The 27,883-nt window shown below is 41.3% G+C and overlaps 1 protein-coding gene across 5 annotated transcripts in view; it reads right to left on the reverse strand.

Moving 5' to 3' along the window:
- Positions 1-27,883, reverse strand: part of LOC138757027 (lysine-specific demethylase 3A-like) — a 107,177-nt gene that overhangs the window by 26,280 nt on the left and 53,014 nt on the right. For all 5 annotated transcript variants that reach the window (XM_069923640.1, XM_069923637.1, XM_069923636.1 and 2 more), the window contains exons 6-16: positions 27,672-27,768; positions 25,297-25,502; positions 24,730-24,963; positions 21,397-21,530; positions 19,699-20,420; positions 16,943-17,144; positions 12,659-12,873; positions 7,266-7,418; positions 5,099-5,194; positions 2,751-2,878; positions 1,378-1,561 (exon numbers count right to left, since the gene is read on the reverse strand). In XM_069923640.1, the coding sequence (XP_069779741.1) occupies positions 1,378-1,561; positions 2,751-2,878; positions 5,099-5,194; positions 7,266-7,418; positions 12,659-12,873; positions 16,943-17,144; positions 19,699-20,420; positions 21,397-21,530; positions 24,730-24,963; positions 25,297-25,502; positions 27,672-27,768 (2,371 nt within the window). The remainder of the gene's footprint in view (positions 1-1,377; positions 1,562-2,750; positions 2,879-5,098; positions 5,195-7,265; positions 7,419-12,658; positions 12,874-16,942; positions 17,145-19,698; positions 20,421-21,396; positions 21,531-24,729; positions 24,964-25,296; positions 25,503-27,671; positions 27,769-27,883) is intronic.

Genomic DNA, 27,883 nt, shown 5'->3' on the forward strand with positions numbered 1-27,883 from the left:
CTCTGCACACATTTGTCTGCTCTGATTCTCTAAGGGACCAATTTTATCCTTCACTCTCCTTTTGCTATTTACATATTTGTAAAAACCCTTTGGATTTACTTTCACCCTGTTAACTATCGCCACCTCGTACCTCTTTTTCACTTTCCTAATTTCTTTCTTAAGCTTCTTTTCACAATCCATGCATTTTTCAAGCATCTCATCTATACCTTGTTTCTTGTATTTAATGTAGGCCTCCCTTTTATTTCGAACCAACTTTCTAATCTCCCTTGAAAACCTTGGCTCCCTCAAACTTTTGGCTCTGGCTTTTATCCTGAGAGGAACATAAAGATTCTGCACCCTCAAAATCTCACCTTTAAATGACTTCCAGTTCTCCTCTACCTCCTTCCCAAAAAACAAATTAGCCAAACCACTCCTTGCAAATCCCTTCTCATTTCATCAAATCTAGCTTTCCCCAACACATACCTCAGTCACCTGCTCTATCTCATTCCCCAATAGTAGATCCAACACTGCCCCATCTCTATTGGGTACCTCAACGTATTGCTGCAAAACACTATCCTGCACACATTTTACAAATTCTAATCCATCCAGTCCCTTCACAATCCTGTGCTTATAACAAATCTCAGCTATTACTCCACACATTTGCTCCTCAATTTACTAGGGTCTATAATACACCCCTATAATTGTAACTTCTCCTTTTCCATTTTTTAATTCCACCCTTGATGAGCTCTCCAATTTATCTTGCATCGCATCTATCTCTAGAAATGTCAAGACATCCGACACCACCTATTCAGAATTTTGATGTGTTCTAGAATATTGCTGTTCCCTCCCAAGTGCACCACCTGGCACATCTTCTGCCACAGAGGAGAAGCATTCCTGGTACTTACTTAAAATTGAAAGAACACTCCAAAGTTCGAGTCGAAAATATTTTTTTAATCATCCTTCCATCCATGAACACAAGCTAATTTTCAGCCATGCAGAACTTACACTGTCATTAATCTTGGCTAAAGCCCACCCCAATCAACTTTCAAATATTGATGATTTGTCTGAGATATGCTTCTCGATTGAAAAAAAGAACTGAAACAAAATGGGGGTGAAAAAAAGGTAGTTGTGATATATTAAAGGAAATGAAAATTTGGATGAATTAACAATTAAGATAAATCCCAAACTTGCCTATAATTATTATTCTAGATTTCAATGTACTTACACATTATAGAGACCCAGAGATGATCGCCTTTGTAAATTTTACAAAACAGTATTTGTAAATTTTACAAAACAATCAAGCATTTTCCCAATAGAAGAAATCTCTTATTGAATCAAAACTAAAATTTGGCTTGTGTTATTAACAGCATGTTCCAGGATCAGTAAAAATAAAGTTACCTTGACTTTCTTCTTTGCCTTTGGCCAGTCCCATCATCCAGCTAAAGGGAGAATCTTCACTCTTCCAGGCTGCAGCAGCAGTAGATGCACTCTTGGTTGCAGGTGGGCTTGTTATGGAACTGCAATCAGAGGCTGCTGGTCTGCTACAGCTCTGTGCCTGACTGGAAACTGTACTGTTACTTAGCTGGTACAACACAAATGGAAATTAAAATATAGAAACCATTATCACCCATATTATTCTAAAACAGTGGAATTTTGAATTGTTTATTGCCACGTGTATTAAGGAACAGTGAAAAGCTTTCATTTTTGGGTGCTAACCAGTGTAAGATCATAAGAATAGGATAGGCCATCTGGCCTGTTGAACCTGCTCTGCCACTCAATAAGATCATGGCTGATCTGACCACAGGGACTCATGCATGTATTCAAATACGGGAGGTAGTGGAATAATAAAACACAAGTGAATGGTAGAGCACAGATTACAGTATTACAAAGACAAAATACAGGGCATTGAGAAAAGTACAATTAAAACAGCGCATCGTCTTCACCGACAATCGAGAGCCTGGGAGCAGCAGGAAAGTGACAATAGGGAGAGGTGTCTTCAGAGAGGGCTCTGCATCTGCTGGTACGCGGAGGCTGGGAATCAGAATAGGAGGTGACGGAGGAAGTAGGCTTTGCCTACCTGCCAAATTTCTACCCTTTATCAAAATAGTGATGCTCTACCACCTCAGTCAAAAACATCTTCAACATCCTATCTCAAATGCGACACCCCTGACTGACGGTGCTCAAGGTCTCTCAGTAAGTCGAGGGCTGTCTTTAGGTTCCCCTAATGCCAGCAATGCCTCTGCATCACCATTCTTGCTTTGGATCAGAACACACAAGAACTTCCCCTCTCCTCCCACAACCCCTCCAAGCCCAACATCAGATCAAGGTCATTCTTCCAGGGACACCATGGGCATGGTCTACCTCCAAAGACATCTTTGGATGGCGTGGACCTTCCATATAGTCACTGCGAGGTAGGAAACAAGGAGGCTAATTACACACAGTAAGATCCCATTAACATCTTTGCAATAATTTGGCAAACTGGCTTGCTGCTGTTAATTGAGGGGTAAAAATGATCAAGGCACTGAGAAATTCTCCATGAAACACTCTCTAAGCATACTTTTCCTACTTTGGCTTAACAAAGGAGCAGCCGGATGGCAATGGAGTGGTCACATGATCAAGACCTTGGTCTTAAGTGGTTGGTGAACAGTTGACCTGAGGCGTGGCAGATGTATCATAGGATGGAGCAACTTAAACCACAGAACAAAAAGCCAACACATGAATGAACTTAAATCAGGAAAGTACCTGCAGCAGTAAACTGCTGTATCACATACCTGAGCTGCTTCACTGGTGATGGGTGACCTGGACAAGGGCTTGCTCTTCCTCACTATACAAGGACAGTTTGCTTTTATACCCCATTTTCCTCTTGCAGAATGCACAATATTTCCAATCTGATACAGAGCTGGACCAAAAAGGAGAAAGCACAACAGTGATTTAAATAAAATGTATCATTACTGGACCATGTGTTGCAATGCTTTCGGACATGATACTTGCTATAGTATTTTTTTTAATGTGGCAGTGCTACGAGCCAAGAGGACCCAAAAACCCAGCAGCAATGGATATTCACCAAGACAAATGGTTATTTAAACAAAAGTTATTTTTAGTTATCTTTAAATATAAAAAAACAGAATCACACTTTATCTTATCACTATTAACTAACCTAATCCCCTTCTAATTCTTAGCGCATGTGAATGTAATGTGTGTGTTTATGTTTAGAAAAGTTCTTTGATTGACAGTCCAATCTCACTTCTTATTCCTCCAAGTTTTCTGGTTCTAGGCAATTCTTATACTGTGCATAGAATCGAACATTTATGAAGTTCATCAGGCTTTGGTGCTTGAAAGGTTAATGGTTACCGCTCAGGAAGGTTCTTGCCGGTTTTCAGAGAGATTTGTTGCTCGTTGGACACCCACAACTGATTCCTTCTGATCAGCCACTTCAGTGTCTTGGTGAAGAAACTTGCCCCATCGGGGTTTTCCAGATGATAATCTCTTTCTTTCAGGTCATCACAGAGTTCCTTTTTGATTCCCTTATTTCAAGTGAAACATTATACAGCCAGCCATCTTCTCTTGAATGGACCACAAGGGCTTTAACCAGGCTGAACTAAGAATTCACAACCAGTCATCAAAATAGGGTTTTTCCACAAGCTTGCCAGCTTGTCCTGTTCCAGTCCCAGCTGCTGCTGCTGAACTGTAGAACAGAATTCTCTCTCTCTCATTCAGAGAAAACCACATGACCCTCTTAGAACAGCCAATGCACTCAGACAGACTGCGGTTCTGGACCTAATCTTCCGAGTTCGTTCATCCGTTGCTTTCCAAAACAATAATCCATTACACCACACCATGTCCAATTAACACCTATTTGTGAAGTCCTTATAGGCATTCTTCAAAGTTTTTGCAAAAGCTTCCGGAGCCTGGACTGTCTGGATTGAGCAGAGCTCTGGCATTTTAAATGATATCTGTTTTGAAGTGTTTATCTCTGTGTGTGATCTAACTAAAAAATCTGCCACAATTTATCTCCTTTAAAACATACAATATAAAATATAATAATCTGTCATAGGAGAGACTGGACACAGATCGGGTGGGTGGAATGGGGACAGGAGAAAAATAAATAAAATTGCATCGTTGAGCAATTTTACTCTGTCCATTAGAACAGCAAGGATCTCCTTGGCAAACACTTCATTTCCACACCTCAATGCCACATTGACATGTCTGTCCATGACCTCATGTATTACCAAGTGGAGGCCACTTGTAAATTGGTGAAAAAACACCTTGTTTTCTGTCGTGGTAACCTCCAACCAACTTCTCCCATTTCCATTCACCCCCTCCTTTGAACTTTTCCCTTCCTCCAACTCCCCATCCACTTCCTTTCCTTCTAAGTCATGTATCCCAGCTTTTTGCCCTATCACCCTATCAGCTCCTTTCTCTTTCACCTGATTCCACCTATCACCTGCTAGTCTGTGATCCATCCACCACTCTTTTTATTCGAGCATCTGCCTGATTTTTAGCACTCCTGCAGAAGGACTCAAGCTTGAAACGTCAACTGCCTTTTGCTTCCCATGGATGCTGTGTAACCTGCAGAATTTCTCCAGCACTTTTGTGTACTGCACTGGACCCCAGCATCTGCAGATTTTTTGTTAACTACTAGAATGATTCACAAAATGGAGTGTTCTATCCCTGAAGTTTATTTTAGAATGAGTGGAAATCTCATAAAAGAAGTTTGCTACAGAGATTGGCTATAAAATTGACCACAGCCAATCTAACGTGGTCAAAATTTATAAGACTTTTTATATATGATTGGAAACAAGCACTTACTTGGGCTCCTCAGGCTCAAGTCAGCTCTAACTGAGGCTTTGATAGATTGGATGCCAAGAGGCTGCTTCCTCCAGCGAGAAGCTCAAAGAGTCGAGATCCTTAGAGATGTGGGATGAACCATGTTTAGATCAAGACATGGGAAACCTGTAACTATGTTTGGGAACTCTACTGGAGATCTGTGCAACTCAAGACTCTGCAGATGTACATCTTGCTCAAATCAACCATGAACACATTGATTCATTCTGATAGGGAAGTCATTCGGTTGCAAACTTCATAATTACACAAAGCTGATGAACAAACACCCACTTACCTGAACCAGGAATAATCTGGGTCGGCATCAACTTGTCCAGCTCATGGCCTAGCCCATTCGCACACTTAAACCAAGAAAAGATCTCTTCTTTACCATCTGTGCATCAAGGAAAGGAAAGATAGAATGAAGGGCTGTACAGGACAGTCCTGGCACCTTTGCACTACCACATCCATGACAATCTTTTGGTCCATTTACATTCTTTGCCATTTGCCTGTCAACGGTCCACATCCTTCTCTGCCTTTACTCTTCAAGTAAGTGACTGTCTAAATATCTGAGGTAGAACAATTGTATCTGATTTCAACACCTCTTCTAGCAATGAGCTTTCAATAGCAACCACTCTGTAAAAACAAAAATTCCAAGATTCCATCTATCCCCTCTAAAACTATTACTTAAACCAATACCTTCTGGTTATCCTTACTTTGGCGGGGGGGAAAAAGATTCTGACTATCTACCGTATTATTTAAACCTTATTATTTAATATACCACTATCAAGTCAATTTCAGCCCCTTTTTCTCCAGGGAAAATAAACACAGTCTGTCCAAGCTCTCCCCATAAGTAAAGTCCACTAATCCAAGCTACATCCTTTCACTGCAGTGAAATCTCACACACATAATGATCATAGGTTTATTGTCACATACACAAGCAAAATTATTTTCTCTCTTATATTTTTATTAAGGTTTACAATAATACAAAAATTAAACAGTGCAATTATATAATGAATTACCAATTACAAGAAAAAGAAAGAAAAAAACAAAACCCCATAAATTCAAAACACCTGCCACTATACAAGGTTGGAAAACAAACTAATATGTGGGTATCAAGTGGCAATAACCTGGAAACAGACAGCATAGTATCGAAGGGTATGACTACCCTAAAACTTTTTAGATTATGGTAATGATCCGTAAAAGGGCCCCATGTCTTTATGAAATTAGTATTTGAATCTTTAATAGAATATCTAATTTTTTTCAAAACTTAAACAAGACATAGTATCACTTAACCATTCTGTGTGGGTGGAGTATTAAACTAGGACAAGTGCAAATCGTGAATCAAAGCTTCAACAATTTTACATTTGTAACAGAGGGGTTAGATCAGAGTAAATATGAGATCATTTAACTTTAGACATATGTAGTCTGTGGATCACTTTGAATTGCAATAAGCAATGTTGTGCACAAAGGGAGCGAGTATTAACAAAATTATAAATGGAATCCCAAACATCAAAATTCTCAATTGCTGCAGCCAAACAGGTACACAAGATACACCAACTACAGGTACACGATCCTTTATCCGGACAACTAAAATCTGGAAAGCTCCAAAATCCAGCAAGTGGGGAGAGAGGCGGCAGCGTGAGTTGGGCAGCCGAGGGACTGGCAGCGAGGGTCGGGGGAGGCAGCCGAGCGACCGGAGGTCGGGGGAGGCGGCTGGGCAACTGGAAGGGGGTGGGGGTGGATACAGCAGCATAATTTGGGTGGGTTTTCCGAAATCCGGAAAAATCCGAAATTCGTAACCCCCAAGGATTCCAGATAAAGGATCGTCTACTTGTACTAGATAACATTAAATTACACCAGCATGGTAGGAAATAATATATAAAATGTAGATGGATAAATAAACCTTCAGTGACAGTTAGTGCAAGAAAAAATAAATGGCATTCCAATAGGGTAGATAGGTCTTTCTAGGAGTACTCTATGATTCAAGGAAGTAAGGAGAGGATTGAGAGCCTGATAGTTGTTGGAAAAAAAACTGTTCTTGAACCTTGAGGCGCTTGCCTTCTGATTTCTGTACCTTCTTCACAAAGGTAGCAGCAGCAAAAAGAGGTTGTGATCAGAGTGGTGGAGGTCCTTCATGTTGACTGCCTTCTTGAAGCAATGCCCCAAGTTGATGAGCGATGAGCCTATGATGGACTTGGGTATGTTTCCTACTTTCTGCAGCCTCTGCATCCCTGGGTACTCAAGTATCAGCCAGGCTGTGATGCAACCAGAATTATCCTATTAGAATTAGTGATCCCAGCAGCTTCACTTTGCACCATCATTCACCAGGGATCTAGCATCTGCCATTCCCCAAGCAGCAACCTTTGACATGGTGGCAAGGGCCACAGTGAGGAATCCTGGACTGGGATATCTAAGAGTCAATGATTTAGTCTGTTGAAAACAATTCTGTTTCCCCATCTTACCTTGATGAGGATTGTTTTTCTTCATCTTGTAGCAGTCGAGACACACCCCAAACCCACACCGGGGGCATACCCAATGGAAGTTGAAGAGGGTCGTCTCACAGGCATCACACATTTCCCGAATGCCTCGAACTGCCCGCTTCCAGGCTATTTTTTCTGTGATGGAAAGATAGTAATTAGGAGTCCTACAGTATGGAAACAGGTCATCCATACAATGACATCCATGTCGAACACTGATCACCCACCTGCATTAATCCCACCTTCTAGTAACTGGCCACCCATGACTGCTTGTCCAGACACTTAAATGCTGTCAAAAACTCTGCTTCCACCACTCTCCCCAAAAGACTATTCCAGGAACATGCCACTTTCAGTGTAGGAAAAAAAATACCTCTGATCCCCTCGAAATCTCTGATCCTTACCCTAAATTTGTATTCTCTAATTTACATATGGGGAATAGTTTCCTGCAGTCTGTCCATCTGTAGCCTTCAGTTATATATGCCTCAATCATGTCCCCACTTCACCTCCTCCAATCTAGTGAATACAAACCTACCATCTTCAGCCCCTCTTCATAACGGAAACATTCCATCCCAGATCAAAATCGCAATGAATCTCCTCTGCACTCTCTCCAGTGCTATCAGATCCAGTGACATTCCAAATTTTTCTCTCGCCTGAATTTTATTGTTTTGGGCATAGTCTCTGACCACTTGCAGCAAGCCTAGTAGCTAGTTTTTTTTTTAAAAAGCTGGAATGATCTGATGTGGCCTCCTCCTCGTTAATTGGGGTGGGGAGAGATAGAGAATCCTCCAATGGACAATTATCACTTTTCAACCTTGCCAGCCTGCCCATTGCAAACAAAATCCTACTGGTGAATAGATCCTCACCACTTGATAGCAGACAGGAAACATACTGGAAGGAACACCCATATAACCATTTACGGAGTGGAAACAGGCCATGTTGGCCTTTCGAGTCCACACCAGTTCACTGATTTTGTGCGCCCTCTTCAGGCAATGGTCCCGGTAGATCACGTCTATTTAACTTGTTTTAAAATTTCAAAGTACACTACAACAAGTCTAGCTCTGAAACACAAGTAATTAACTAGGCTCTCTTCAAAACATAAATTAGAACTGTTCTTTAGGTGAGCCTCGTGCCTTGATTTGATAACCTCAGACTGTCAAGCTACATATTCCAATTCCACACTTCCTCAGATTTCATTTACATTTTAATGAAACAATTTTATACATCAAAGGCAATCAGAGAATAGAATGGCGTCTGTAAAGCTGCCCTTCCTATTACTGGAAAATAATATTATTGAACCAAATACATTTTGGATTGAACATACAGAATAGATGCCTTGGAATGAAAGCATTACCCATTTTCAATGTCCAGATTATTCTCTACTTCATGGGTGTGTGAGGACAGCTTCATAGTTCTCCAGTAATGCAATGCAAATTTTTCCCTTGTGCACTAATGCCAGATTTTATTCTACCTACAATTTCCTATTTGCTGCCTTGTCAAAGGACAGATTTTCTCAATGAAGGAAATGGGAAATTATAGAGGGAAATATTGAGGTTAGGCAACAGGAGTGCTAAAATGAATTGTCAAAGTTACACTGAAACAGTCAGTCAGCAGCTAGAAAAAGGCAGTATCATTTGGGAACATTGATACTTTCATTACTGGCCAACAAGGAGCAGGTCAAATACTTGTAAATATATAATAAAACTCTGAAACATCCAATTGTTCAGAAATTCTGATGGTCCTGTTTCTAGGTCATTGGGTGCCATTTCCCTCACTCCTTTAAACTCAATGGCCGTACATCTCTCAAGATAGTTGCTCAGGTTACTAATTCAAACAAAGCTGGAGACAAAGGGCAACCTTGTCGAGTTGAACGAGTTGATCTAAAAGGTTCCGAGATCTGACCTTTAGCACAGTTGATACGACAAAATATACAGATACAAGGTACGAGAGTTTTAGATGATGTACTGGTGTATTTAACAAATCCAGCTCAGTCACTTTTACATTTGAAGGAATGTTTAATACAATATGGATCTTTGTCTGGGTATAAAGTTAATTAGGAAAAAAGTTAAATTTTACCGAAGGGTGAAGGAGATTATTCAGTTTATAAGAATATTATTAATTTGAAGTGGACTGATCAAATTAAATATTTGGGTATAAATGTGGATGTTGATTATCAATCTTTATACAAATTAAATTATGTACTGTTAATGAAAAAGATTAAAGCTGATTTGATTAAGTGGAAGGATCTTCCTATAAATTTAATTGAAAGAGTAAATACAATTAAAATGAATATTTTTTCACGTATACAATATTTGCTTCAATCAATTCCGTGCTTACTTAAGAAGAATTTTTTTCGAGATTTAAATAAAATGGTTAGGGAATTTTTATGGAAGGGTAAATTTCCGAGTGTAGCTTTGAATAAGTTAATCTGGAAATATGCATTAGGGGGATTACACTTACAACATTTTCAAAATTATTATGAGACAGCTCAATTTCAATTTATTAGTTTATTAATGGACTTGGAACGGCCCCCTAGTTGGGCTAAAATTGAGATGGCAAATATTTCTGAATTTGAAACACATCAATTTTTGTTTTGGTGGAATTTAAATTTATTACAAGAATATAATCTGCCTATACTAAAACATTTAATGAAGTTATGGATGAGGAAAAATAGAATGATAAGTTCTAAGGGTAAATTACTGACTTTAACACTGTTATATAATAACCAACTTATTCCTTTTTCAATGTATAATCAATGCTTATTACAATGGAAATCTAAAGGTATAAAAAACTTGGGGGATTATTTTAAAGATCAATTTTTATCTTTTAATCAAATGAGGGAAGATTTTGGTATTAATGAGAATTCTTTATTTGTTTATTATCAACTTCGATCTCTAGTAAAACAAATATTTGGTAGAAACATGATTTTACAAAATTTGAATCTTTTCTTGTGACTGCACCAAAGAAGGGATACATTTCATTGATGTACCAAATATTACAGGGAAGTATGGAAAAAAAGGGATGGAATAGATCTAAGATTAAATGGGAAAAAGATATTAAGTTTACTTTTTCTGAGATATTGGTCATGATAGTGTTACTAGATTGATAAATGTTCGTGGACTTCAGGAGGAAGACAGGGAAATGTTGAGGAAGGATATACTGGCTTTGGAGACAGTCCAGAGGAGGTTTACTAGGTTGATCCCTGGGATGAGGGGTTGACTCATGATGAAAGATTAAATCGTCTAGGATTGTATTCGCTCGAGTTCAGAAGAATGAGAGGAGATCTTATAGAAACATATAGGATTATGAAGGATATGGATAGGATAGATGTAGGAAAGTTTTTTGAGCTGGCCGGGGAAACTAAAACGAGAGGACACAGTCTCAAGATTCGGGGGAGTAGATTTAGGACAGAGATGAGGAAAAATAGTTTTTCCCAGAGAGTAGTGAATGTTTGGAATTCTTTATCCAGAGAAGTGGTTGAGGCTGCCTCACATTAAACATATTTAAAATTCGGTTAGATAAATTTTTACATGATAGAGGAATTAGGGGATATGGGGAGAAGGCAGGTAGGTGGAGTTAGGTCATAAATTAGATCAGCCATGATCGTATTGAATAGTGGAGCAGGCTCGATGGGTCATTTTTGGCCTACTCCTGTTCCTACTTCCTATGTTCCTATGCAATGGTTAATTATAAATTTTTACATCAATTGTATGAAAAGTTTTTAAAAATCTGGTTTTAGTGATTCAGACTCTTGATTTAGGTGCGGTAATTCGGTTGGAACTTTTTTTCATGCTGTTTGGTCATGTATACATATACAATCTTTTTGGAAAGAAATTCAATTGTTTTTGGAACATCTGTATAAAATTAAAATACTTTTAGATCAGACAATATTTTTGTTGGGTAAGTTGAAGCCTTTGAAAGATATGGGATTAAATAGATTTCAGATTGCTTTTGTATATTTAGCTTTATCTGTAGCGAAAAAATGCATAGCAAGCACATGGAAAAATGCTAATATGATTGATATTAATAGATGGCATAATGAGATGAAAACTTGTTTGGTAATGGAAAAAATTACATATGTTTTACATGATAATTATTCTTTTTTTCTTAATAAGTAGTCTTTATATTTAGAATATTTACATTTAGATTTATCTTGATTAGATTTTAGTAAATATATTTTGGTTTTCTTTTTTCTTTCTTTGGCTCTCCTAAAGAGAGCTGGCTGAGAGGGGGGAGGGGGGGTGTTTCTTTTCTTTTTTTTATATAAAGGAAACATTTTTTCGTTCATAATATGTATTTTTCTTATTGTATGTAATAACTTTGATGAACGAATAAAGTTATATAAAAAAAAAGATAGTCGCTCAGGTAGATAGGATTGTTACTATTAGATTGGCACATGGACGAAAAAAGAGTGTTATACAGTTGGGAGGGTTTAGCACTTTTATATGGTTCAGCACAACATGGAGGGCCGAAGGGCCTGTACTGTGCTGTAACATTTTAATGGCTTCACCAGAAAATTTATTCCACTGCTCTGTATCATCTTAAATAAAAAGTCCATTAAAAATGTGCTGGGTGTATGAATTATGATTAACATCCAACAACCCAGAAAATCTAACCACCTGGTACCAAAGTGCTGAGGGTGTCAGATTATTAGAGCTCAATTACTTTCAATTAATACAATTGATTACCTTGCACACCAATATAAATTATAAAACCAGTGCAGAAATGATGAAAGGTAAAGATGGAAACTAATATCAGTTAAATATATAAAGGTGCTGAATATGAACAGTCCTACAATCTCCCTAACACTTTCTCCACTCATCTTAAATAGACGTCTTAAAACTTAAGAAATCCCCAAGTTGTGCACTAGTTCCAAAAAAGTTTTAAAAAGGATCAGGGAGAATTCTTCATATAGTGAGGCTCTGATAGCTCTGTAGTTAGAGCACTGGTCTTGTAAACCAGCAGTTGCAAGTTCAATCCTTACTGGGGCTTCATCTCTGTGAGGGCTGGGCAAAAGTAGTGACTCTGTCTTCCTTTAACAGTAGACAAAGTTAAAGAATTTCATGTATCCTACATTCTTTAAAAAAAAGTAACCTTTACCTTTAGGATAAACTCAGTTGGGGAGGGGTCTGGATCCAAGATGAGCAAGCTTAAATGTTTGGGCAGAATGGTCCTGATTTCAGTTTTATGGCTTCTAACTCGTATTAAAATGATAGAAGGACATAATGTGCCCTCACAAAAAAATACCTGATGATGCAAATATGAACAGGTGGGTTTAGAATCCTTATAGACTAACAACAGGATTTCAGAAAGCGCTAGTATTAAGAGAAATCCACTTCGAATGAGCAAGGCAAAATTAAAATGGGGAGTGAAATACTCACTGCAAGGATCCACTAACTTCAGTGCTTCTTTTTCAGACATGACCAACTGGCAAAAGTGATCTCCAATATTAGCCAAGATGTACTTGGAGGTGTCCAAATCCAAACCCTCCACATCAGCATCTGAGGGCATCCACAGTTGCATGGCCTCTGGATCACACTGGTTTGGGGAGAGGAATCCTTCAGCCCGCAGCATTCCGTGCTTGTTAAAATACAGCCTAGAATGCAAACCAATGAAATGTCATTGAGCCTAATCAATGCAATGGGCACCAAAGATTTCAATGCAACCCTTCAGATCAACTATTTTTGGAAAGTAGCAATCAGAACAAAAAGTACCATCATTCAGCAAAGAGTCCATTCTAGTGTGCCGGTGGGAATCTTTGAAAGGGCTCACCTGATCTCGCTTCCTTGCTAATTTGTATCTCTTCTTCCTTTGTGCATTTGCCTCCAGTTCTCTTTTGAAGGTTAATTGTGCAATGCCCATCATTGTTCTTTCAGATCACAATTTGTCAAATTGAAACATTTCTCCTCACCCATTTATTCCCAAATTAATCCAAAACATTGACATGAATTTTACATCCAGTTCTTGCAAGTGTGCCGAATATTTTTTGTGAAAAAATACAGAAAGGATCTTAACAGATTATTTCAGGAGTATTTCCTTGCATTTGAAAATATTGAGTCTCAAGCTTCAGTTTGAAACTCCAGCTCTAAAGCAACATAATCTCTCTTATTAATTTTCGAGGACAGAGTTTGGTCAACATAAATGCTACCAATGTAGTCCTTCCACTGGCAGCCAACGCTAAAAGACCCTTAACTTTGTCAACAGGATATTTGGGAGAAGATGTTCTGCACCCAGGAGGCACTTCCTGTTGATAAACTGCAGAGGTCAGAGGGCTGTGCCTGGGTGTCAAATGTGGCATTCATGGCTTACTCAGGAATTAATCGTTCACGATAGAGATGAGAAATTTCTTCACCCAAAATAGAATCATAGCAATTTTCTGCTCAAAAGTTCTGCAGAGGCTCATCCACTGAGTATACCCACTGCAATTCACCCATTGTCACAATCGCTCCACAGCAGACGCAATATTGCTAGCTCTCCACTCAGCTCTCGATCACCTCAAAAACAGCAACCCTTATATACAGTACATCACTAACTCTTTTCTTCTTCTTCTTCTTCTTTGGCATGGCTTCGCGGACGAAGATTTATGGAGGGGGTAAAAGTCCACGTCAGCTGCAGGCTCGTTTGTGGCTGACAAGTCCGATGCGGGACAGGCAGGCACGGTTGCAGCGGCTGCAGGGGAAAATTGGTTGGTTGTGGTTGGGTGTTGGGTTTTTCCTCCTTTGCCTTTTGTCAGTGAGGTGGGCTCTGCGGTCTTCTTCAAAGGAGGTTGCTGCCCGCCAAACTGTGAAGCGCCAAGATGCACGGTTTGAGGCGATATCAGCCCACTGGCGGTGGTCAATGTGGCAGGCACCAAGAAATTTCTTTAGGCAGTCCTTGTACCTTTTCTTTGGTGCACCTCTGTCACGGTGGCCAGTGGAGAGCTCGCCATATAACATGATCTTGGGAAGGCGATGGTCCTCCATTCTGGAGACGTGACCCATCCAGCGCAGCTGGATCTTCAGCAGCATGGACTCGATGCTGTCGACCTCTGCCATCTCGAGTACTTCGACGTTAGGGATGAAAGCGCTCAAATGGATGTTGAGGATGGAGCGGAGACAACGCTGGTGGAAGCGTTCTAGGAGCCGTAGGTGATGCCGGTAGAGGACCCATGATTCGGAGCCGAACAGGAGTGTGGGTATGACAACGGCTCTGTACAAAAACAAAGGCGAGAAATCAGACTGCTCAAACTACAGGGGAATCACGTTGCTCTCCATTGCAGGCAAAATCTTCGCTAGGATTCTACTAAATAGAATAATACCTAGTGTCACCGAGAATATTCTCCCAGAATCACAGTGCGGCTTTCGCGCAAACAGAGGAACTACTGACATGGTCTTTGCCCTCAGACAGCTCCAAGAAAAGTGCAGAGAACAAAACAAAGGACTCTACATCACCTTTGTTGACCTCACCAAAGCCTTCGACACCGTGAGCAGGAAAGGGCTTTGGCAAATACTAGAGCGCATCGGATGTCCCCCAAAGTTCCTCAACATGATTATCCAACTGCACGAAAACCAACAAGGTCGGGTCAGATACAGCAATGAGCTCTCTGAACCCTTCTCCATTAACAATGGCGTGAAGCAAGGCTGTGTTCTCGCACCAACCCTCTTTTCAATCTTCTTCAGCATGATGCTGAACCAAGCCATGAAAGACCCCAACAATGAAGACGCTGTTTACATCCGGTACCGCACGGATGGCAGTCTCTTCAATCTGAGGCGCCTGCAAGCTCACACTAAGACACAAGAGAAACTTGTCCGTGAACTACTCTTTGCAGACGATGCCGCTTTAGTTGCCCATTCAGAGCCAGCTCTTCAGCGCTTGACATCCTGCTTTGCGGAAACTGCCAAAATGTTTGGCCTCGAAGTCAGCCTGAAGAAAACTGAGGTCCTCCATCAGCCAGCTCCCCACCATGACTACCAGCCCCCCACATCTCCATCGGGCACACAAAACTCAAAACGGTCAACCAGTTTACCTATCTCGGCTGCACCATTTCATCAGATGCAAGGATCGACAATGAGATAGACAACAGACTCGCCAAGGCAAATAGTGCCTTTGGAAGACTACACAAAAGAGTCTGGAAAAACAACCAACATCACTAACTACAGCTCAGCCTTCAATGCCATTATTCCCTCAGTGCTGGTCAAGAAGCTACAGACTCTGGAACTCTGCAAATGGATCATTGACTTCCTCATCGAAAGACCACAGTCAGTATGAATTGGAAGCAATGTCTCCTCCTCACTGATCATCAATCAACACAAGCGTTCCCCAAGGATGCGTGCTTAGCCCACTGCTCTACTCATTATACATCCGTGACTGTGTGGCCAGGCACAATTCCAAAGCTATCTACAAATTTGGCAATGACACCACAGTTGTTGGTAAAATCATAAACTGCAATGAGGAAGCGTACAGAAGGGAGATAGATCCATTCACTCAATGTTAGCAAAGTCAAGATGATTGTGGACTTCAAGAGGAAGACAGGGGAACACGACCCCGTCCTCATTGAGGGCTCAGAAGTGGAGGATCAAGAACTTCAAATTGCTGGGTGTCAACATCTCCAACAATCTATCCTGGAACCTCCAGGTCGACGCAATCATGAAGAAGGCTCGCCAGCGGCTATACTTTGAGGCGTTTGAGGAGATTCGGTATGTTACCGAAGACTCTTGAAAACTTCTATAGGTGTACGTTGGAGAGCATTTTGGCTGGTTGCATCACTGTCTGGTATGGAGGCGCCAATTCTCAGGAGAAGAAGTAATTGTTAACTCAGTCTGCAACATCACGGGCACCAGACATCACTCCATCGAGAATATCTATAAGAGGCAGTGTCTTAAAATAGCAGTCACTATCCTCAAAGGCCCCCACCACCCAGGCAATATCCTCTTCACTCTGCTGCAATTGGGAAAAGGTACAGGAACCTAATGACAAGCACGCAGGGGCACAAAGACAGCTTCTTCCCTGTTGCCATCAGATTCCTGAATAATCAATGAACCAAAGGCACTGACTTATTTTTCATGCACCACTATTTCTTTAATTTATTGTTGCAAGGTAGTTTATATGAATGTTTGGACTGTGATGCTGCCACAAAACACGGAATTTCATGGCTTGCTCATGACAATAAATTCAGATTCTGAAAGGAACTGTTTAAATATTAAAGGAACCCATGAAATAAGTGGTTAGTATAGGAAAATGCTGCTGAAGCAAGAGATCAGCTATCACCCAATTGAGTGGAGGAATCAGCACAAGGGTGTAATAGTCGATACTTACTTCTCTTACATGGCCTCAGCTAGGATCAGTTAAGACCAGGTGAGATGATCACTGGAGTTTGCTCCCTGTATTCCATATCCAAATCTCACTGTGATTATCATTTTCACTTTCTCTTTGGTCATATTTAAGGTCCTTTGCTTGGATATCTCCCTTTGTAACTTGGAATTGAACTGCCTGGTAACACTCTCGTGAAGGGCCCCATGACCTGCTATTAGAGGCACTTCCATTGTACAGGTCTTTCAACGCCAAGTTTTCAGGGGTGGGCTGACAGCAAAGGAAAGTGATCTGGACTGGATTAATGAAGGGCACATTACAGCAATAAAAAGGTAAAGATGACATAGCTTTTGATTAACAGGTAAAGGCATGCTCACTTTCTGAAGTGGAAGAACCTGCAGAATACAGTAGAGTCACTTTCATCCCTGTAGCGGTGATAACTAGCCAAGCGGCACTCTCTGCACTTGCGCAGGTGGGGAGCAACGTTGATGCAGGAGCCATCTTGCAGGAAGGACTCACCGCTCTGTTGTAGAGCGCGGACTTTGTGAGCATCACTCAACACCGACTGGGAGACGCTGGCTACAAAATACGACATCCACAAACACAGCAGTGACTTTCATTGTATAGAGGGAACACAACCAACCCACCAGTGACAACAGATTATCTGCAATACTTCAGTCGTACAGCATGGAAACATACCCTTGGGCATAATTTGCCCATGCCCACCAATAGCTCGTTCCATTTGCCTGCACTTAGCCCATATTCCTTTAAACCCTTTTCTATGCATGTACTTGTCCAAATGGCTTTAAAGGTTGCAAATGCTTCCACCCCTACAGCGTCCTTTCACACTCATACCATACATACACCTTATGAGGAAAACGTTGCTCCTCAAGTTCCTTTAAATCTTTCTCTATCACCTTAAACCTACCCTCTCAAGTTCTGGACTCTCCTGCCCTGAGGAAATAAACTGTGATCATTCAACTTTATCTATGACCCTAATGATTTTATTCATCTCTGCAAGGTCATCCTTCAGCCTCTTGTGCTCCAGGGAAAAAAGTCCTAGCCTATCAGGTCTCTCCTTGCAATTTAAGCTTTGGAGTTCCCAGTAACATTCACACACCTTTTACAGTGAAGGAAAACAACTATCAAGTGAGAGCTTAGTGTGGCTTAGACCAGTGTTACCAAACTTGTCTCTCACAGCACCAGAGACACAAGTTCAATCATGACCTCAGGTGCTATTTGTGTGGAGTTTGCACGTTCTCCCAGTCATTGCATGGGTTTTCTGTCATATCCCAAAGATGTGTGGGTTGGCAAGTTAATTGCCCACTAAAATTGTTCTTGGTATGTAGGCAAGCAGCAGAATTCCAGGGGGGTGGGGAGATGGGCGGCACGGTGATAATAATGTAGGACAAAATGAGATTTGTATGGATTAATGTAAATGGGTTAGTGGTTAGTACAGTCTGCAATACCAGATATACAGCAAACAACAAAGGGCCTGCTTCTATGCACTATGAATTCATGACAAAAGCAGGCATCAGAACCCCTGCTCAAGTTCAATGTTTACAATATATCAATGAGAAGTTCCTTTTCTTCTATTAATGACAGGAGCGTTGCTTAAATAGGGCTCAAAGAGTTGCAGAGGACCCTTTCCATTCAGCAAAGTGTTTTTGACCCACTACTGAGGAGGTGGTATAGGAGCACTGTCAGGTTGGGGAATGGCTTCTTCCACAGGCTGTGAGATTAATGAACAGTATTCTATAATCGAGTAAATCATCCTACATATTTATTTTAAGTTATATTTTTATGTATATACTATATGTGATTACACTGGACAACAAAGATTATGCTTCCTGAACACATTTTGGTGATATTTTATGGATTTTGGGCTGCTGATCACAAAAATCCCCTCACATACCTTTTTTTAAAGGTACTGTATAACCTATTTTGTGATTTCTGTCATATTTTAAGTCTATTAGTATATTGGCCACAAAGCAAGCTGTTTTGGTCAGTTCAGATGCTATGCAAATGTTGTCTTAGGCCTGGGCATGCTTAATCAGGATAGATGGAGACAGGCTATGAAAGCAGCTCACATATACAGATGCTGTGCATTACAATGATTATAGATTGAATGCGTGTTGTTGCATAGCATAGTGAGTGTACATAACAACAGAATTTATTGTCTTCAGGAAGATTCAATACAGCAGAAATGTCTCATCAATGTTGGAATACATTCTGTGACAAAGAGACACTTAAGGCTCAAAAATGTAACATGATAGCACTTATTAAGAAAACCAATGAGCTCTACTTCAATTGTAATATTGGCGACCAAGACAAACCATAGGATCCTCACATTTGTTGAGCAACCCAAGAGCATCATTATGGGATTAAACATGCCAAATTCAATAAAAGTTAATTTAATGTTTCTCCAACTTCCTATGTGATACAACAAATCTGAAGTTATCTTTGTGTTCAGCTTGAAGTTGTCTATCGTAATTCCCAATTTTTCTTCAGGAAGCAAACCTTTTGGGGGAAAATATTGTTGTCCAGTTATTCTGTACTATATATTGTGTGCGCACTGTGGGCCGGAGAAACACTTTCATTTGGTGTATATGTACAGTCACAAGGTAATAAACTTGAACTTGATTATTAGCTGTCCCATCTCTCCCTCATAACATGGGTATTATTGCTCTCATATTAGCCTAGAACAACATGCTAGTTAACAAAGAGGCATAGAACTGATTACACAGTCCAGTTTGACAAGTTCAATGATCCTCTGTATTGACTTCCAGTAGCATTGCAGCTACCGTGCTAAAACAATGATGCAGCCAGACAGGATATTTTCAATTATACTCCTGTAAAATGTTGTCAACAATTTTCAGCTGGAGCCATATGCGAGGAAAGGGAGCCCAAGTGGCCCAAACACAGGAAGTCAGAGAAAACAAGTATAAAAGCTGCAATCATGTACACAAGGCTTTGTTCACACACAAGCAAGGACACCATTGCAATGTAAATGAGGAGTGATTAAGTTAGCACAGCTGTCTTCATTGCTATTCTGGTTTGAAGAAATCCCCATTATTCCTAATATCTGGGATTAATAATCAATAGCTTTCCCCTGACTAAACAGTGTGCTCACCTCTGCCTCTTCCTGGTTTGTACAGTACACTCCTCAGCTGATCACCTGCTTCCCCTTTATGGTTCAGACTGGAAGTCCAGATCTTGTGGAGTGATCCCTTTGGGGTCGGGGGATCAGACCCCAGTTCGGAACTCACTCCAGAGGAGCAGCTCAAGTCACTGGTTGTACTTTCCGTGTCACTTTCATTCCCATCTGTTGGCTGTTTACGACCCGTCAGCAAGGCTTGGCTGTTATTTGCCTCTGTGCTTTCAGGCCAATTCAAGGGCGTGGCAGGACACTGGCTCTTAGCATCAACTGAGACACTAGAGGGGTTGAATGCAAGGGGCGAATGCGATTCAGCCACGCCCATCTCAGCAGACTTAGTACTTGCAGAAGAAAGCAGCGTTCCGCTGGCCAATGGAGCCACAGCAACATTCTCTCCAAGACACTTCCTCTCCTCATTTTTTTCCAACAGTTCACTTCTCGAAGTCGGGAACAGAACTGCTGATTGGGATGACGTTATGGGATTGGAGGCACAGTTAGTGGAAAATCCAGACCACGACTCTCGTGTGCTGCAAGCACCCATGTCTAAAAAGCTTCTTTCTGAGGGTGCTTTGTGTGGAGCTTCCAAAGGCAACTTTGAGGTGTTGGATTCTGGACTGATGGGGTCAGCATTACCAGCATTTGCAGGATGGCCATCACTTTCACTCAGGTTCTCCTCCATTCTCGTCTGTTTGACAGTCCTAGACAATAAAAGAGAAGGTGAAAATAAACGGCTAGGAACATGGCAGTCTTGACAGGCTATGGCTGAAAGAACCAGTGAGTGGCTTCCATTAGATCTCGCTTCCACACTTCCCACTCTTCAAACAGAATGGTAGAAGGAAGGCTCAAAACAAGAGTTAAAGTACTGGCGCAGTTGTGCTACAGGAAGATCTGCTACCTCACAGCTCCAGTGACACCCACTGCTCTCCATGTGAAGCTTGCACCTGCTTGATGTGTCTGCCTGGGTTTCCCTGGGTGATTCAGGTTCCTCCAAAATCCAAAACACTAGTAGGTAGGTTAATTAACCAGTATATATGACCTCTTGATTGTGAGATACAGAGGAAAGGTTACAGAATCTAGGTCAAGGCACTGATGATCTTGCTCTGCATGGACAATAGTCTTCTCCTGTGGCATGAAAAAAAGCTTTTGTGATCGGAATTGAGAATGTGTGTTGCCAACAAAAAACAAGTCCTTACTTCTCAGCTTACATTCTGCTCACTAAAAACCAATGTAAACAAATGTTCACCAACTTTCTCCATCATCTTACAAAAAAGTTCTTCAGAAGTAAATACATTCAGTTGTGAAAGCAGCATTTCAGGATGCATTTTAAGAAGCATCACTCTTAAAGATTCACTTGCATGGTGAAAGAAATGATTGTATCCCCAGACATCATGGGCCAATGTAGATCTACAGGATCAGGGGAGGCACGGATGGCATAGTGGTCAGTGCAACCCCTTCCAGCACCAGCGATCGGGACCGGGATTCAAATCCCTTACCGTCTGTAAAGAGTTTGTACATTCTCCATGTCTGCGTGGGTTTTCCCCAGTTGCACTGGTTTCCTCCCATCGTTCGAAATAAATCGAGGTTATAGGTTAATTGGGTGTAACTTGGGAGGAACAGACTCGTGGGCCGAAATGGCCTGTTAACATGCTGTATGTCTAAATTTAAATCACTTACCTAGGTGCCAATGTAGTGATGGCTGGAGGGGAGTTGGCAGGTGGAGGTGTGGTTCGTCTCGGGTCTTTGCTCCCAGGAGTTGTGGCAGCACTACCGAGCAACATGTCGCCCAGGGCAGAATGAACAAACTGTGCCTGCAAGATCAGTGTCAGGTCAGTGGGCTGCAGGCAGATAAAACATTCCCATCACCAGCATAAGAGACCACATAATTGGTACCGTCGCAATTGGAGGAGGTGGGGGGGGGGGGGGGCTTCTCTTCATCTGCAGAGCACCCCAAAGAAATGGAAAGTAGCACACGTCATCGTTCATGCCCTTGTAATACATTCAAGATGCTTCATTCTGGGCTGATCATTTTAGGGCCAACTCCCACCTCAAAAACAAAGTACACGCAGACTCTAAGAACCCAGATCCTAAGAAGCATTTCAACAATATCTTATCTAATAAAAATTACCAAATTGCTGATCACAAATCTAGTCTGATTCTTTGCAAGTCTGTGCCATTAAACAGTATTTCTTCCACCTTAATTAGAATAAATTACTTTTAAGCCTTTAAAAGTACCACAATGCACTATACAAGAATGACACTATGAACTCAAATCAGTAAGCATGCAAAACAGCACTCGAGTTCCAGTTTGATCACAAACTCATCCCATCAAATTATTGCCCAAGTTAAATTCATTTCAAACAAGCTACATCCCAGAAGGTTGCTGTCACTCAGGAATGTACAGGCCTACATCTATGGGTCAATGTACACAGGGCAACTGCAAGTTTTACAACTGATCCTTTGAGGCACTCCACAGCCTCGACTAAACAGCTGCATTCAGGCACACGTCCCTTTTTCTACAGATGGACTTTGGTCAGGCCACAGGATGAGAGCAACAGATTGACTCCCATGAATCTGCAACTGTAGCCGAGCGCAACTCTTTCAAAAAAAAAGTATTTCATAATTATCTTATCCACTGTTGGGCAAAGTAGTTTTACAAAAACGTACAGAGGAGAAGCAGGCAATTTCTTTAATAATTTCCTCCAGCTTGAGTGACTTTTAAGACCCTCCCAACTTTATATAAACTAATTTCTTACAATCAATGATATTCATCTTGTGAAAACAAGTTACACACATTTATCAGTTTCTGGATAAGGTTGTTGCTCTTGCATTTGCTGCTCCATTTATTAGCGAATATCTTCTACCCAAGGCCTCCAGCTTTGAACTCGTTCAGAAGTGGAAAGATCTGATTTGTTCAATCCCTTTTATTATTTTTTAAAGTTCTCTTCATCTTTGTTCTTAGTAAAAACTGCCCTCATATCATTTTTAGCTCTGATGTTATTCTGGTGACTTTTTTTCTAATGCCCTGTGTCGACATCCTTAAGATTTAAAGTATTGTTTATTTTCTAAATACCTCCACGTCAAGTACTTAGGCAGACTAAAGGCAATTTCTTGTGATATTTTACATGTCAATAAATAGTATCTAATTTTAAGCCCTGTGTACAGGGTACAAGTAAAGAGAAAAGCTAACAGAAGGTCATCATTCATAGCAAGAGGAACTCAATACAAAAGTACAGAAGTAGTGGCAGGCATTGGTAAGACCATATCTGGAGCACCACGTACAATATTGGTCTGCATTTTCAAGGAGATGTGTTAATGTGTTGGAAATAGTTTTTTAGACTAATACCCATAATGGGAAGATTGTATGATAAAGTAAGGTCATTCAATCTGGGCTTGTTGCTGCTGGAGTATAGGAAAGGGAACTGAATGAATCGCACAGTATTGGTGCATCTTGACAGTGGATCTATTGAGGGTGTTTCCTCAAGTTGGCAATCAAGACAAATAAGGCAAAAAGTTCTTCTCTTGTGAGTCTTTGGAATTCTTCCTCAAAGGGGCAGAATATTTTTGACTGGAGGATTGCCATTTGATAAGCAAGGAGGAGGTTACTACAGAAAGACAACAATGTGGAGTTGAGGTTATGATCAGATCAGCCATGATACAGATTGTACCTATTTAATCTGGTGTCATTGGGACCTGGCTATTGCCAGACCACAGAAAATGCTGGAAAACAGAAAAGGACCCCTAGAGAACCACCCTACGTAAACATATCAAAGACATAAAAAAGCTTAAAACAAGAAATAATAGAGCAGCACGGTTTTCACAGCAGTTAGCGCAACGCCTTTACAGTAACAGCGATTGGGACCGAGGTTTGAGTCCCACACTGTCTGCTGAGACAAAAACTTGAGAATATAAGGTAAGGGTGAAAGGTGCATTATTTAATGGGAATATTAGGGTGAACTTCAAGTAGAGTGGTGAGAGTATGGAATGAGCTGCCAGCTGAAATGGAACTGGGATTTGAAAGCATACTGAGGGCAAGAAGGGCTCCTGAAGGGGCCTCAAATGCTGAAGGGTTCCTGATCGAATAAGAGGTTTGGATCGCCAGCTCAGGTTGCCGATGGATTGAACCGAAGCCTGTATGGCTGCAGATGCTTCACGAGCGCTGGAGGTGAATCTGAAAGGACTCTCTTTTGCTTCTTTCTCCTATTGTTAGGGGCACCGGGCAATGCTCATGGAGACTCTTTGTCTGCCTTGCATCAGACAAAAGTTGAAGCATGCCATGTACATTACATTTTTAATGTACTGTTACATGACAATCAAATGAACTTTAAATGCAAACTCAATTTTGACATTTTAGAAAAAGTTGGAAAGGTACATGGATGAGAGGGTTTGGGTACAGGTCAATGGGACCAGGCAAAATAATAGTTCAGCACAGACTGGTTGGCCAAAAGGCCTGCTTTTGTGTTGCAGTACTTTATGGTTCTACGATGTGGACATTACTGCGGCATATACTGTTCTCCACCTGAACTGAGGTGGCTGTTAAAAGTGGCAGATGCAGCAAGGTGACACACCAACCAGTGTTGGTGCCTCACAGGTCCATCAAATTGGGTTTGATCCTGTTCTTGGGAACTTTTTGTGTGGGGGTTTAAATATTCTCCTTGTGACTCCATGGGTTTTTCCCCTCCCAAGTGCTCAGCTTTTCTTCCATATTCCAAAGACCTACAGATAGGTTAACTGGCCACAGCACATTGTCCTTTGTGTGACAGGGAAACAGTGAGGGGGGAGAAAATGAACTAATGGGAATATTCTCAGAGCAGGTATAAACTTAATGGGCCAAATGACCTCTTTTTCTAGAAGTGAGCATGAAAACATCAACAGATTTACTTTCCTGAAGGATATCAGAGGTCCACATGGGATTTTCCAACCAAGCTCAACATAAATACTTATTATGTTCAATAAATTGTGAACACCAAAATCCAGTAAAATAATGATCAGGAGTAAAACAAGCCTTACTTCAAAGGGAGAGCAAATTATTGTCCCTTTACTGGAGAGTGTGAAGGCAGGTCGAGGTTTCTGAAGGCTCGAAGCATTCGTTGACGGTACAGCATCTCGAAGGGCTGTCTGCAGGTTGTCCCCAGGGCAGACTTTGTCCTCCACCACCACTGTTCTTCCGTTATCCATTGGACGGGTGGAGAAAGCCAGATTAAAGCTGCTCCAGTTGGCATTAAACCCCAAAGTCTTTGATTTCTGAACAGGAACATTCACTCTTTCAGGATCTTCCTTTGCTACATGCACTGGCATCACTAGGGTTAGTGACACCCGGTGTGGTAACTCATGGTGTCACCCACACCCCTCCCCCAACCCATGGACCGAATGTAGAATAAACAGGTGTATATGTTTCTTGTATGTCCAGAGCGGTGGCGACAATGTTAAGCAGGGGAGGGGGCGGCAGCGGCGTTGAGCGGAGGAGGGGCCACAGTCATTTTGGTGTCACCCAGAGCGCTTCACACCCCCCCTAGTGAAGCCAGTGGCTATGTGACTGTTTTTATGGCAGGTTCTGGATTCTACCAATAGCTATACCTTCTCAGCCTGCTGTTCTATTGATGCTGTTGGATCAGGGAGCGCTGACTGGTCACTGGTGTGTGGGGCATCTTTTGCTTCAGGGCTCTGCTCCTTTGTGCAGTGCTGGCTTTCACCTACTGGAGCACTCCTTGTTCTTTTGGCTGCTTTGTCATCTTGGATCTCAGCATACTTTCTTTTTGTACACGGCGCTTTTGTTGATTTGTCTGCATTTAACATACCCAAAGTTAGTGCACAGAGCTGAATGCCAGATTACACTGAAAACATGCAAAGCAGAACAATTCAGTACCTCCTAGAGACATTAATCTTCTGAGGTCACTGACACCACAAGAATCCTTTTTGACAAGGTCAATTAGAAAGATTCAAAATACGATGGAGCAAACGTCGAATGCTAGCTTGGAAAATATTTGTTTCTTTTTCTGTCCAAGTCTTAAAATAATTTAGAACCAGAATTAGGAGACTTCAATTCCAGAAAGTTGTTTTGTGGACTACATTTGCTGCACTCTTACAGATGCTGCTGTTTGTCTGCCGATGGGTTCCCCGTATCTTCCATTATGCACAATTTTACAACAAAAGAGAATAGATGAAGTTAAACAAGAAAGCTTGCAGATGCTGTGATTGTAGTTTTAATACACAAAAGTGCTGGAGAAATTCAGCAGGTCATGCAGTATTCATAGGAAGCAAAGATATAACCAATGTTTTGGGCTTGAAAGCATTGGTTATACATCTTTGCTTCCCATAAATGCTGAGTTTCTCTAGTACTTTTGTGTAAATTAAAAAAGAGAATGGATAAAGACAGAATAAAATTTGTTCATCCTTCTTATTAATTAATGCTCATCTCACAATACTGTTTTGCCTATAAATATACTTGGTTTTGATGTTCTGAATCCAATTTTAATTGATTCTATTCCCACCCCGCAATCCCCACCAAATAGACATAGCCTTTTCCCAGGGTCGGGGATTCTAAAACTACAGCGCATAGATTATGAAAGAGTGAACATTTGTGTTCAGAAATCAAAGACTTTGGGGTTTAAGGCCACCTGGAACAGCTTTAATCTAGCTTTCTCCACCTATCCAATGGATAACAGAAGAACAACGGTAGAGGAGGACAAAGTCTGGCCTGGGAGAGTGGAAAGATTTATTTTTAAATTTAGACATACAGTACCAGTCTGTGACAGGCATTCCGGCCCATGAGTCCTTGCCACCCAAATACCCCAATTAACCTACAACCCTCTTTCATTTTGAAGGGTGGGAGGAAGCCCACAGATACACAGCACCTGGAAGAAACCCACGTAGACACAGGAAGAACGAACAAACTCCATACAGGTAGCACCAGATTAGAATCCAGGAGGGTCAGTGTCATAACGAATATTAAAGAGGGGCATTAGCATGTTGGGGGGGGGGGGGGGGGACACAGTGGAACCCTCATAAACTCGGTCAGCGGTAAGGGAGAGTGCTATTGGATGCTGGGACCTACCTGTTGACGAATGTTAGTACCACCCACCCCTCCGACGTAGGAGACGAGGTCGCTGCTTTTATTACGTCAAGCGTCACTAGATGATGCACACTCGTGATGCAGCTGGAGGCTATTGTGTGTTGAGCTAGATGCTACAGACGCAGGAGGGGGTGGGTCCGATGACGAATGATGGCCGTGACCGTACGAGGGGACAGCACCTCGTTTGGGAGGCAATGCCTGTTGATACCCCCTTGGTGCCCACCCTGGAATCTGGGTTTGCTGGTGCTGTAATAGCATTGTACTAACCACCACACTAACCATGCTGCCCTTTAAAAGGCACCCAAGGGCCACCTGCAGGTGAGTATATGGTATGAGCTGCCAGAAGAAGTGGTAGAAGCAGGGACAATTGTAACGCTCAGAAGTTTGCAGGAGGGTTTGGTGGTTGGTTGGGGGGGGTTGGTGGTATTCAGGAAGAGGGGTATGGTGCACCCTTTCCCCTTGCGCATCAGCCATGGAACTCCCAACTTCTCGAGCCAAGGATTATATTGCTCATTAAACTTAATCTTTGTACATGTCAGACAATGAAGGTTATTTATCTTTCGAAAGGAAGTTGAAATTTTCAAGATATGAGTAATCAGGTTAATTTGTAACCAATCTCAAACCTGTTCTCACCACTTGCAAGACGCAGAGCAGGTTAGCTGCTTACCAAATTTAAAAACAGAGATGCTGGAAATCCAAAATAAATTTGAAAATGGTGGAAAAACTCCACAGATGCTACCTGAGCTACTGAAAGGAAAATAGGGTTAGCGTCTTGTTTGTACTGATTCTCATGACTGCGCAAATGCTCCAAAATAACCCATCCCCTGAGAAATCAGGCAGTAACAAAAAACAGACTGGTGAGGAGCTAAGCAAAACTCACCAGATTCAAGTTCCCCGTTTGTCAGTGCCTCAACATCCTCTTCATGAAGGAAAGTCACATGAATCAGAGCAGGGTCAACAATTTGCTTCTCTTGCAGCTGTAACAGTAAAAAACATCTAATATATATTTTGCTGCTTAAATACCCCAGGAAAGTGCTCCAAAAGATATACACAAAACAGAATGCAAACTGTGAAAAAAGAAAAGAAAGACCT

Source organism: Narcine bancroftii, chromosome 3 (genome assembly GCF_036971445.1).
Source record: "Narcine bancroftii isolate sNarBan1 chromosome 3, sNarBan1.hap1, whole genome shotgun sequence".
NCBI classification, from domain to species: Eukaryota; Metazoa; Chordata; class Chondrichthyes; order Torpediniformes; family Narcinidae; genus Narcine; species Narcine bancroftii.